We start from the raw sequence: 13,652 nt of genomic DNA, 5'->3' as shown, positions 1-13,652 counted from the left end.
TCTGGAGAAACAACGCCTAGGTCCCATAAACATTGATGAATTGATTAAATTTCTCACTTTCTAAAAGGCAGTGATCTCTAGAAACTATATATCTGCCTGAGCTAATCAAACAATTAGTGAAGTAATGAACTCTTTAGAAGTTATTGGAGACATAATCAACAGGCTAAAAATATGCTTTATTATTCTGGCAAATCTGGTTTTCACACACTGCACTTCCAGTTAGGGGAAGGTGGAGAGAAAGATTGAGTCTGAATGACACTGACTTAAAATCCAGTGTTAAAATAAAAACTGAGACAGTTCCAGATCTCCAAAAATGTTGGATTTAGTCCATTCAGTTTGTCTGGTAGTGGAGTCACTAAGATCCGAGCCCCCCTTCCCTGCCCCTCCTTCATCTCCCTGAGATCAGAGATCCAGCACAGGGTCTGGCCCAGGGAGAGCACTGCCAATTTTTTTTTCCCCACAAAATTAGATGTTTTCCAAGGCAAAAAGAGAGCCGTAAGCATTATTCTTTGGCAGCTCCAAGGTCAAAAGCTCGGGGTGAGCTGTGTCTTTAGCATGAACGTGTCCGTCTTTTTCCAGGTTCTCAGTGAAAAGTCATCCCTGGTTTACCTGTTCCCGTGATCGATTTTGGCTGTGACCTTCTTCTTGAGCTCTGCCAGTTCGTCCTTGGGGAGTGTTCCAGACAGGATTTGGGACCGCCACTCGATCAGGCTGTATGTCATCTGCTGCAGCCGGCGGAAGAGTGTGACCTTGTTGTTCTGGGGGGGCAAATGAAGAGGAGAAACCCCCTGAAAGAAGGTGTAATGGGGTATGAAACGTCTCTTGACCTTTTGACTAGAATCTTGATAAGGTGTCATTTAACCAAGTAGCTGTGCCATGCAGTAAGCCGTGCGCTTGAGGGGATGGCTCTGCCCTGAGCCTCGCCCACCCTCTCCCCTGGTACACCTTTAGGAACAGATAGGCAACTGTAGGATCACCGGGTGGTCCTAACTCACAAGTAGATCCAACCACCCATGCACCCTGAGATTCTGAACATGACACTCCTATGTCTGAAACCCTCCAGGGATTCCCACTGTCCATGAGACACAGTAGATCACACCGCAATTCCCTTCCTATCTTTGCTCCTGCCCCCATTCCCAGCCGCATTTTATACCAATCTCTACCTCAAAAATCTACGCTCCTCCCATGCAAAGCCGCGTCCGTTTGTCCTGAGTGCCCTGACCCTTGAATGTGATGCTTCTGCTTGGACCCACTTTGCTCCTCTCGCCCTGAACTTGCTCCCACGCGCATCCCCTGCTCACTCCCGCACCGCGCCCTCCACCAACCGCTAAGTCTTCCTCTTCAACCTTAGCTTAGAAGTCTCTTGCTCTAAACCCTAACTCTGAGTCCATGTCCCTCTCCCAGCTCCTGCGGTTAAGTCCTGTCACAGCATCAGAAACCCCAGCCTTGGCGGGCTTGTCTTGCTCTCCACTTGAATGGTAAGTGGCTACAGGGCAGGGAGCTTGTCCATTTTTGCATCCCTAGGAGCTGGCACAGAGCAGGCGCTCTCTAAAGGGCACTGCAGGAGTGAATTACAGATGGAGAAAGAACTGTCATTTCAGAGATAAGGAATAACGAAAAATAAAATATAAAATGTTATTTTTAAATCCTCATAAAACTGTTAGGCCATCCAGAAAAAACTGTTAGATCTAGAAAAATTAAACCATTATCCTGGACATCAGTCAGAACTTCCTATAACTGAACTAAATTAATTTACGGCCAACTGATTATTTGTGCTTCAATCATTTTAAGAGTCAAATACTTGATGTCTGAGCCAGAAGACCTTGGTTCTATCTAAATGATTGGTTGATTCACTGTATTTTTTAAAAGTCAAGAGCATCTACTATGTGCTGGATATGAAGTTCTAGCCTTATTCTAGAGGGGAAAAGACAGCAATACATAAGTAAAATATATATATTTATATATAATATTTACACATGTAATGTATATATAATACTTATATACGTACATATACACACACAAGAGAATTTCAGATTATGAAAAGTGCAAGAGGCATCATGCTAAGTGAAATAAGTCAGAAAAGGAAAAGAACCATATAATTTCTCTCATATGTGGTATATAAAACAGAAAGCAACAAACGAACAAATTCATAGACACAGACAACAGAATGGTGGCTACCAGAGGGGAAGCAGGGGGTGGGGAGAGGAAAAAGAGGGTAAAGGGGGTTAGATATATGGCGACAGAAGGAGACTAGACTTCGGGTGGTAAACACACAATGCAATCTACAGGTGATTATTACAGAATTGTATACCTGAAACTTACATAATGTTATTTACCAATGTCACCCCAATAAAGTAATTTTAAAAGGTGCAAGAAGGAAAATAAGCCTGGCCAGCGTGGCTCAGCGGTTGAGCATCAACCTAGGATCCAGGAGGTCACAGTTCGATTCCCAGTCAGGGCACATGCCCAGGTTGCGGGCTTGATCCCTGGTAGGGGGTGTGCGGCAGGCAGCCGATCAACGGCTCTCTCATCATGGATGTTTCTATCTCTCCCTCTCCCTTCCTCTCTCTGAAATCAATAAAGACATATAAAAAAAAGGAAAATAAATAAAGAGAGCTATGCAATAGGATATACATGGGGGAAGAGTTAGGAAAAACTGTTTTGTGTATCACTTTTGAAATGTGTTTTTTAAATAAAAACCTGTACAATTCCACATACCCATGCATACTGTAAGGCCACTTTTTTCTTATTTATTGGTTGAAAAGTCTTATGTTTATATAACCATACACTTCTAAAATTATAGGAAATATTATCTGCTATAAAAACAATGCCAACGCACACACACAAAGCAGTTGCTGCCAGCTGTACAGCACATTCTGTTCTGCAGTGACATTTTTCCATAATAATCTGGGGGACAGACTGCCACACAAGGTAGCAGCTAGAATTAGGGCTGAAAACATTCAGGCTACCCCTGAACAAAGAGTAAACGAGGAGGGAAGAGGCCTCAGCCTAGAAGCGGGGCCAGCGAGAGCCAGCGGTGAGATTGGCAGAGTGTGAGACAGGCCTGAAAAGACACGCGAAGTCGTGCAAGAGCACACGGGAAAGAGACAAGAACGTTTCTTGGTGACTGTGACATGCTCCATCAACACCGTTGATCTGCAAGACATAGACAGCAAAGCCTGCTTAAAATTTTCATACTCCCTACATTTTAGGCTTTTGGCATTTTCCGAATTGCCTCTTTCTCATCAGGTAGCCTTTTGAAAAGCATAAAAATGAGACTTGTAAGTTCCATTTGTAATGAGCACAGGTGAAAACCCTGCTTTTTTCATTCAGTTCTATAAAAAAGGTTTCCATTTCACTGTCCTTCAAACTAGAAGCTGGAGGGAGAAATGAAGCCCATAAAATTTGCTTTTCCAAAGCCGCTGGACAGAAAGGGGATCTCTTTCCCTTTTCTTTTTTGCAATTTGTCTATTCCTAGTCAGGTTTCTAAAAAATGTTTTCTCATTTTAATTAAGCTATTGGGTCTCATAATGTGGTCCAGAAAGGGCTCGAAGACCCAGGGGAGCCTCTAGGAGAGACAGCTCTTTGCGACACATGCTCACAAGCCCTGGTCTCAATTATATTAGACATTATCCAAGGCAATTTAATTATTGCCTGTCCGTGGCAGCCTTGTTTGCCAAGTTCTCCCCGCAAAGGACGGAGACAGCCCTTGTCCTCTGATTCACTCTGCCAAATTAATTCGGAGCGGGCAGGCTGGAACACACCAAAGGAAGCAAGCAATTTCCCCCTTTCCTTGAAGGAAACGAATTTTTCTGTCACACTTCTCTGACTGTTCCACGTAGGCTGTCCTGTGCCACAGCTGGCCCCTGACACTCCTGGGGCAGCCTAGGAGGACAGGCAGGAGAAAATCAGGTGCCCTGCCCCCAAGACCATGAGCCAAGGACCTGAGAGTCTGCACATGTTTTCCAGTCCTGCCCTCCCTCTCCCGCCCTTTTCCAAATCCTACACAGCCCAGGCTGCCGGTGCGCAGTGCCTTTTCTAGTATCTCTAGCCCCCTCTCGCCTCAGCTCTTTCTGCACTGGCAGCCATTCACAAAATTTAAGAGGGCAGGAAACTTATTTACTAATTTCTCTGATCCTCTCCACGAACGTCAGCACAATCCTGGGACGCAGGAGGGACTCAAAGACAAATCTGGACAGCTCAAGTGTGAAATTCCACTCCAGTTTCAATTTGAGGAGTACCTCTACCCAACCGAGATTTCTATATATTTTTTTCTACTAGGCAGTAAGATATTCCTGCATTTGTTTCAAGTTTGACCCTCGTTTCCATCTGGAGATCTCTGAGGTCTTACGTTTACATTTCAGTTCTGGATGTCTGCCTAATTTTTGTGTTGGGGGAGAGAGGTGGAAGTGGAAAAGGGTATAAGGGAATTGAATGGTGATGGAAAAAATAAAATAAAATAGAAAATAAAATAATAAAATAAAAAATAATAAATAAAATAAAAATTTTTTAAAAAGATTTATTGCTTTATAGGACAATGATATACCTAAATCTCAGTTTGCAAAATTTGATGTTTGCCAATTTTACTTAATGATCATATATTAAATTGTATTCTTAAACCTTGATACCTATGAGCTGCTATGAATTCTGTTTGCTATGTACATAGTTTATTGGGCATCAATGCCATAATTATTTATTTTTTAAAAACTTTAAAAATTATTTTAATGTAAAATTAAATGATTATAGCATGAAAATGCACATTACATTTATGGTTAGAAATTAGTGATAATTGACTATTTTTGTTAAATTGCTGTAAATAGGAAAACTGAAGCTTCTCTTAAATGAAGGGGTATATTCAAAATGCTAGAATGATTTTATAGGCTATTTAACAGCAAACTTTCTTTAGAGGACGATACTGTGTAAGTGGTTAATGATATAAAAATTGGTATCAGCCTAGGGATATCAAATGTATTTATTTTTAACTTTTATGTAGATAGAGTTATTAAAAATGTACATTTCAAGTACAAAAAAAGACTTTGTAGTGATAAATTCACCAGAAAAAAACAGCTTTGCCTTCAATGATGGCAGGAATATGGAAGCCATCCATTGAGTATTTTGGAAATTCTACGGGGGTCACTGAGACACAGCACCGCCTCACTGGGGGTCAGAAACCTAGATTCAATTCTTCATTTTCCCAAACAATGCAGACCCTGGTCAAAAGACTTCTCTGTTCCTCCCCACTCCCTCTGCAAGAGAATCACTATTTCCTCTGTTCACCAACCTTTCCTCTTCCATGTGGATTTTAGGATTAAAAAGCAAAGTACTTAACTGAACGTATGGGGACCTGATTTCTATCTCTAATTTTATCATTAACTTGCTAAGTGACTTTGGGCAAATTATTCTCTCTGAATACATCCACCTGTAAAACAAAGGGACAGGCACTAAGATCCATTTGTTCCCAAGGAGCAGTGTGTTCAAGTCTAAGACTGAGACATTAAACTCATTCACTCCTCCGGGCCGCTTAACTTCCCGATGACCTGCGTCTGCCAGGCCGTCTCCCCGCCGACCTCGCACACTCAGCCGGCTCCGCACCCAATCTCACCTGTACAGAGCGCTCCGCAATTAACCTCATGTCACTTCTGAGATCTGCGCTCCTGGGGTCTGACGCTGTCCTGGTTCCCGTGTCCTTGGCTGCACTGACTCTTCCTCTAAGAAGGGAACCCACATGGCCCCTGTCACACTCTTGCTATCCATTCTAGTGCCTTCCTCTCTGTCAGCAAAAGGCTTTGCCTGACTAGCACAGGCTTGATTTTAAAAGAAAAGATTCCAGTAAAAGACATGTTTTGTACCTCTGAAAGCCAGGCACCAGAGTCAGAGACAAACACAACTAGAAAAACACCCAAGGCGCCACCCCTGCCCTGTCCCAGTCACTGCCTCATCTCGTGCCTCTCCTGAGGGCTACGCCGACCCAGGGCTTGCAACTCGCAGATAAAACGCCCTGACAACAGGACGGGGTCGGCTATGGGAAATTTCTGTCCTTGGGAACAAGCGATCAGACGCTGGTTTCAAACCATGAGATCAGCTTAATTACACTTCAGAGCCTATGTTCCAGCAGCCAGTAATAACTACCAGTTCAAAAAGATTAGACCTGAGCAGCTTTAATCTGCCAGGATATACACTGATGAGAAGAAAGGGCGATTCATTGTGTTGGGCAAGTCCCCCCACCCCCATCTCAATTATGGGCACTTGTTCTGCTCCAGATTTTTACAGAACCACAGACTAGCACAAGGTTTTATTTTGCTGGTACATTTTATATCAAAGGAGCTCAGTCCTTTGTATGAACGACATTTTAGCATTTACATTCACTTAATTCAAAATATGTATTAACCACCTACCACCAGGCTCTTCTCGTATCTCTTTGCCTTAAGGAGATAGGATTACATTCTGTCTCCCAATCTTATATGGACAAAACGGCCTGGCTGACCCAAACTCAACAAACCATCTCTCCAACTGCAAGTCCGGAACAGCGCTGAACTAAATCTCAGGGTGAGATGTTTGAAAGTATGTTTATGACATCTAAAACATCTCGGAATTTCCAGAAGAGTCCCTCTTTTAAAAATTCTTGTCCCAATGTCCCCCAAAGTAAACTCTAACTTGTCAGTTTTCAAGACCTGATTGTTAGTTGAGAAAATATGATGTTATGAGGTAGGATGTAGGTTTGTGCATATTCAGAAAGTATAACTGGGTTGTTACTGAAAAGGTAAACTTAGGTATTGCATCAGTCCAATCGTGTCTAAATCAAGGAGTCTGCCTTTCTAGAGGGGGAAACTCACATGAAGAAGGGATGTGCTGCTAGAAAGAAAAGCAGCCAAGTTCAGCTCACTGGATCTCCTTTCCGAGACAGGGAAAACTAAAAAATCCCCAGAGGCAGCAGAGAAAAATGAATCTCCTACTTCAAACCATCCACCTGGACTAGTTACGTCCCTATAGGGCTGGAAGAGAGCCCACCTCCTCAGCCGCAAGCTGGAGGGCCCACCCTTAACTGACTTCGGGGCCAAATTCCACAGTGCCACCTAGTTCTCCTAACGCTTGTCATCACTAACCAATGCTATTGTGAAGCAGAGCTGCAACAGGGATAACCAGGGGCTGTCACATTTTAAAGACAGTTGCCAGGCACTATCCCAATAGTTTTACAAACATCCTATTGAATTCTTATAGCAAATTCGCAAGACATATACAGTATGTAACTACCACCTGAAGTGAGGAGATTAACTCAGAAGGTCAAAGGACTCATCTCAGGCTATAGACTCATCCAGCGACAGACCCTGAACCCAAGCCCCTGCCTTCAGAACCTGTGTTCTTTCGGTTGCTGTTGGTTTGTTTGCAGTAACTGATCCTGCAAAAAGTTATGCTGGACAGGAGAGGTATCTGTATAGCTATGATTACAAAGCCAGTTAGGGCAGGGCCCGGGCGAGAAACCAAGGTTCATTCCTTCTAGTGAATATAAAAGTATATGCCAAGCAAGGGAGCGAGCCAGAATTAAGAACTGGCCGCCTGTCTGACCCAATGTCCACAGTCGTGCCATTTCACAGGCAATCACCTCCTCATTCACAAGTTTCCTCCTTTCCTGATCAACCACTAAAAACACGCACAGTAAACAGGATCCAACTGAGGATGGGCAGTGCAGGCCAGGCTCCTCAGAAAGCGCTGTGAATCTGCACTCTGCATTCCTCTCTGCAATGACCCATGCCTCCTGGACTTGAACCTAAACCAAGGAGGCTCACTATCTATGGTGAGGAACACTTAGCCTAGTTACTGAGTGCTCAAGGTCACTCCACCAAAGAAGATAACACATGGAGAGGAGGTGGCCTTGGATAAGGGGGGTGCACACAAGGGAGCTTCAGAGTCTCCAAGTCAGATCAGAGGGACGCAGAGCCAAGGGAGGATGGCCAGAGCGGCTACTGTTTCCAGCTAAGACAGCATCGAGGGTCACACGTTCACATCTGCAGAGTCCTTGACCTGCCTCTACAGCGATTTCACAGCCACCACCTCTTTTCATACCCTTAAACTCTATGGAGTAAACAAGGCGGATTTTATATCACTTTTACAGAAGAGCAAAATCCAGCAGACACCTGAAGACCTCGAGTGGCTTGCCCAATACCACAAAGCCAGTTAGGGCAGGGCCCGGACCAGAAATTAAGCTTCCTAATTTCCTAGTCCAGTGTCTGTATCCTACAGCTTGGCCAACATCCACCAGGAAAGATAATTCAATGGAGAAAATAATACTAATATAACAAAGAGGAATATGGGGTTCCTTGGTTAGTGGTGGATGGAACTTTCTATTTTGGATGAGTGAGTCGCCCTCCTCTTCAGCATAAGGAACTCCCTTCCCTTTCAAAGCATTTATGGTTATTTCACAAGATTACAGCATAACTGCTAAAAGTAAATCATAGCCATACAGTTACCTCTCCTGTCCAGCATAACTGCCTGTGTTTACACGGCTAGGCTGAGTCTGGTGAGTGGACTGTATTTTCTTCTCACGTAAGACTCTGGGTCTACAACACAAATTCCTCATGCACTTGGTCTTGGAAGAGAAACTAGGAAATGTGAGATTCTAAGACACCACGGGGGTCATTGAAGACACCAAACAGAATGGGTAGGCAGGAAATACGCAAGAGAAATACTATGAGTGTTGATGTAGATGACAAAAACCTGTATTTATCGTCACATAGACTAAAGGTACTTACACGCAGAACTAGAAAACAAAAACACTGGAAAAAGTGTGCGTGGCGGGGGCTTGGTGGTGGTAAAAACTACGGATTTTGGTTCTTTTACTTTTTTCCCAGTGAAGCATAATATATGAGGTTTGCTCTTTTGACACACAATTTTTGAGAAATAAGCTTAGAAATTCTGTCTGAAGTGAAGCATCAGTGGTTTAGGAAGGGACAGCGGGGAAAAGACAGAGAAACCACAATTTATAACAAGCCCATTTGAAGTGGATTATTTCTTAATGGTAATCATGAATCAAAAGCAGAGGCAGACAGCTCAGCCCTATCAACTGATTAAGGTTTCCACAACAAATATATTTTAGTCAACCAACAGCAGCTATAAGACATTTTAAAATTATTCACAAAGAGCAATATAATTATCTTATTAGATATCAAAATTAAGATGAAAAATGTGCTACCCTCTGAGAGGGGATAGATTTTTTTTAAACTTAGAACCCAATTCTGTTATTAAATAGTGGAACACCCACATTAAAAACCCCAAACCTGAGTTCATTGCCATTTAACTGCTAAGGGATTTGGAAGCCCAAATATCCAAATCATACTTCTCCCCTCCCTGGATCCCTTATTTCTCATTTCTGCTCAATGGTAGACTTGGTACAATTACCTGTGGACATGTGGAGGTCAGAGACAATAAACTCAGCACAGGAGTTGTGTCTTAGCAAGAGGAAAAGGCAGTCTCATTCATTCTCTCCACCCTTCTACATTACACCTTAAAATAAAAACATCTCTCCAGTACTTATTACCTAATACATTTCACCACCCACTGAGTCCCAGAAACTCTACGCTAAGGAGCTAACTCATGCACACGTCATTCCTCATCCATCAAACTTCTTCCACCCCCCACTAACCAATCAATTAACCAGAACCAGAGAGTGCTTTCAATAGAAATATAGGCCAAAGGGTTTGAAACAGCATGTCCCTTCTCTTGTGATTTAAGAACTTACAGGTTAGCTCTCTCCTCAATTAAACATAAAGAGATCAAAAGATCACTCGCATTACAGGGCAGTAATGCCCCAAGGACCAGATGATGGGTTCAGCTATAAGTGCTCCTATGGTCCCAAAGGAAACGTTATGGATCAGTGTCTTTAGAAGACATATTACGAAGAAGAAAGAGCTTAAACTTGGCCTTGAAGGATGGGCAGGCCGAGAAAAACCTTGCCCTTTTCCACCAAAGGGGCTGGTGATGTCTACCACTGTGCTCCATCCTGGAAACAACAGCCCTGGGTGGGAACGAAATCTCTTATGTGAACACTTAGCATTATGGCAGAATGTGCTTTCGATTACTGTCTTTTCATACTTAGGGTCTAGAGTGATGTGCTCCCAACAACTTATTAAGATCGGCTTTGGGGAGTTAAAATGAAGACTCGGCACACGACTGAAAAACAATCTAGATAAACAGAGCCACGTGAAGGAAGGAGAAGGGCTCCCAGGCCTTCGACTGGAGTCTGTGCCCTCACTGAACTCATTCACACAGGCGGCAAGAGGAGGCACGTTCACAGGAATTCCTGGCCAACCACGAAGGCTGGGAGATGCTTCCAGAGACAAGACCTAGCGATGCTTATCCTCACGGTCTCTGGGAAAGAAGGAACTTCAGAAAACAGTGTCTGTATATTCCGATGTCATGAAAAAGAGCTTCCTAAAGTGGACACGGGTACAAACTTGCTGCTGATGGACTTTGGGCATTCTTGGCCTCTTGCAAGACAGCTGCCCCCATGTTCAATACATACAGAGTTTAACAGGATGTCTCGGTTCCTCACTGATAAACTGGTAATAACTGCACCTGCTTTACAGGAGTATCGTAGGATTAATAATAGTTTCTGGCACTTAGTCAGGACTTGCAAGTGTTTACAGTTGTTATTACCTTTATTACTTTACAATCAGCATGCTGTCAGTTGAGAAAAGACCGAACTAATTATTATATCTACTTCCTCCACTGCCCATATCACCAATGACCCTACCCTGGGGAATGAGAACCTGCTGGTTATCAGCCACTGCATGGTCCAGGTAAGATGCACCCACTCCCCACAGACTAATAAGTGCTGACCCCCTGCAGAGGATGGCTTTGCAGCCCAACAGACAGGCTGAGAGCCCAGGAATGATGCCACTGGCCCCAGGCGCCAGGGGAAACTCACCACGTAGAGCTTGCGCCAGATGACAGCCCATTCTCGCAGCGTGGCCGTGAGCTCCTGCACCAGCGGGAGCTCGCCGGGAATCACGGTCTCGTTCTGCCTAAAGAGAACCAGACAGATGCCCGCATTACTCCGAGTCGATCGTCACTGCTCGTCTGGACAGAGGTCAGATTCCCCAACGCTCAAAGATGGGAATGTGCTGGTTGGGCTTGCAACAGAGCAAAACTTGCCCATTGGGGGGAGGTCTGTGTAGGAGACTTTATCAAATCTAAGCATCTGAGAAAAGAGAAGGCGCTGAGAACACCAGAGTTCTCAAAATGAGCTCATTTTCTGCAAAGCGATGGACTCATCACCCAGCCTCAACCTCTCCACTTTGTATCTCTCTGGGAGCCTCAATTACTGAGCCAAGCTGGCTTCCGTGATTCCCAGGGATGGAAGCCAAAATCCGATATTTTAGCTGAGTCTGCCAAGCATCCGCTTCTTTAGGGAGAATGGGTGGGGAAGCGTGCGTGCACAGGGTCCTGGGGCCTATAACCTCGCACTGCTGGCGGGGATCGAGGCAGTGCTACCAGGTTTCCCCTTCATCTGCTGCCTTACAGCCCAGAACCTGTATGCATACCAAACTCCTCTTACTCACAGGGACTTATGACAAGGTAGGCCTGACATTTAGTCAGGTAAATCCTCTCTGATACTTTCATGACTAGCAAATGGAGAGAAGGAGAGAGTGAGAGCTAGCAAATGAACGGGGTTTGCAGTAGGTTTGTTGGACTTAAATAAAAATACAGCATGCTCAGTTAAGTCTGCATTTCAGATAGATTCAAACATCTGAGACATGCTATAAAAAATTACTTGTTCTTACCCAAATCACACATTTAACTGGACACCCTGCATTTTATGTGGCAACTCCAATCAGAGGGAATACGCCTCCCACCCTTCCTTTCCACCCACGTGGCTGTGGCTAGTGACACTGGAGGTGGCCTGGGAGTGGCCCACTGCGAGGAAGATACTCCAGGAGGGCAGGTAATCCAGTCTGACTCTGCTTCTAAGGAGTCTCTAAAACAAGGAGGCAGAATTTATGACTGAAAAACGTTCTTGGCAGCTTTGGGTCTATGACCCACTCCACTCGGTATCAGCCCTGGGACTCCAGTCTGGCGCCGGGCACTCCTTAGTCCCTCTTTTAACTCCCCTGCCCACGGGCTCACCGACTAAGTGGCCTCTCTCCCCTACTTCAGGCTGAGTGTCACTCCTCCTAACTGCCATAGGGGCAGTACTTTCCAGGACAAATGGGAAGGTGAACAAGAAAATACCCAAAACATAATGAAATTTACTGTAGAAGATGTTCACACACATTATTTCACAATTTCTCATCAAGCTCGTGACACTCATAGGGTCAGATTTGTTTTCCAAGCCCTAGGTGGCCTGAGGCTAGCTGACTTGTCCAAGATTCAGAGCTGATTAGTGCAGGAGAGAGCTTGTTCATCTGTCTCTCAGAGTTCCCAAACAGGGGGTCTCAGGTCTTATCAGCAAAAGTGCCAGGCGTTCATGTGTGTGCACACGTGTGCATGCAATCAGTGAGCAGGTAGTGCAAGAGGAAGGTAAAGGACCCCCTGTTTTTCCATCATCTGTCTTTTCTGTCCTGGGGAAGGATGCCAGGGAAGAACAATTATAAAAGAGAAGACAGAGTAAGGAACTGTGCCAGGAAAACATTTTTGTTGATTTCTCTCTCATATGAGAAGTGGAGTGAATGAGTCGAGAGAAATAATGTATGTAAGGTATTCCTCAGTGATAATTTTACATCTTCATCATTTTTTTAGGAGTCTTCCCCAAAGGAGGCACTTACCCTCGGTCTTCCACAGTTGCCTCTTTCAAATGGATATACGTTTCAGGGAAAATACCCTACAGAGAGAAGAACTTTGGTTATATGGCCATAGAAATCCCAGCCCAGAGGAAAGCCCAGACAGCTGCAAGAGTGAATGGAGGGGAAGATGGAAGCCTGGACAGAAGCTGCAGTTTGCAGTTGGACTTGCAGGATAGCAATCACACTGAGGCTGCCTAAATGAAATTGTGGCTGAAACACTGAAAAGCTGTAAATTAAGATTTGGGTTCAGAGAGCTTGAAATAAATGCTTCCTAAATGAACAGGCAAACACACCCAGGTCAGCCTGGAGCTGCAGTAGTGATGAGGAGTTCAGTAGTGAGATCTAAACCCCTCCAGACCCCACCTGCCATGAGATGATTCCCTTTAAAGGATTTCACATAATTAGCGAGATGCACGACTTTGTACTTAGTAGCCCATAAAACCATAGTGATTTTCTAAAGCATTTCCTCTCAGTACTTTCACTTTAACCAAATGTGCCCCAAATCAATTAGTGCTGGTTATCTGGTTATTTTTAGCACTTCCCAGTCTCAAATTGCTCTCCATTCTATACACTTAAGAGGCAAATCTACATCAGCATTGAGGCACTGCCCAGGGGAAAACTAAAGCCCACAAAGACATAAAAGAAAGCCTGGAAGCTGGTCAGGAGAAACCAAAGAAATGAAGATCAGATCTAACCAACAGGAAGTAAGCCAATGATGTCAGTTTTCTTCCATGCCAAAAGCTTCTGTTGTTTAACTGTGAGACATGCTCATCAATAAACAGAGGAACTGCCATCTGGAAACGGCACTGTGGTTCTTCGTTTATGGTAATTTGCAAGCCGGGCCAGGGCAGGTAAGAGAAGAACCTGTTTAACAGG

General features: G+C 44.2%; 1 protein-coding gene across 1 annotated transcript in view; it reads right to left on the bottom strand.

Moving 5' to 3' along the window:
• The window catches only part of DOCK5 (dedicator of cytokinesis 5), a 162,033-nt gene that overhangs the window by 85,705 nt on the left and 62,676 nt on the right, over positions 1-13,652 (bottom strand). The window contains exons 4-6 of the mRNA XM_087816863.1: positions 12,759-12,814; positions 10,922-11,018; positions 610-758 (exon numbers count right to left, since the gene is read on the bottom strand). Coding sequence (XP_087672989.1) covers positions 610-758; positions 10,922-11,018; positions 12,759-12,814 — 302 coding nt within the window. The remainder of the gene's footprint in view (positions 1-609; positions 759-10,921; positions 11,019-12,758; positions 12,815-13,652) is intronic.

The sequence above is a fragment of the Miniopterus natalensis genome, chromosome 4 (assembly GCF_054644295.1).
Source record: "Miniopterus natalensis isolate mMinNat1 chromosome 4, mMinNat1.hap1, whole genome shotgun sequence".
In the NCBI taxonomy this organism is placed as follows: domain Eukaryota; kingdom Metazoa; phylum Chordata; class Mammalia; order Chiroptera; family Miniopteridae; genus Miniopterus; species Miniopterus natalensis.
This window is presented reverse-complemented; position numbering and strand designations above follow the sequence as displayed.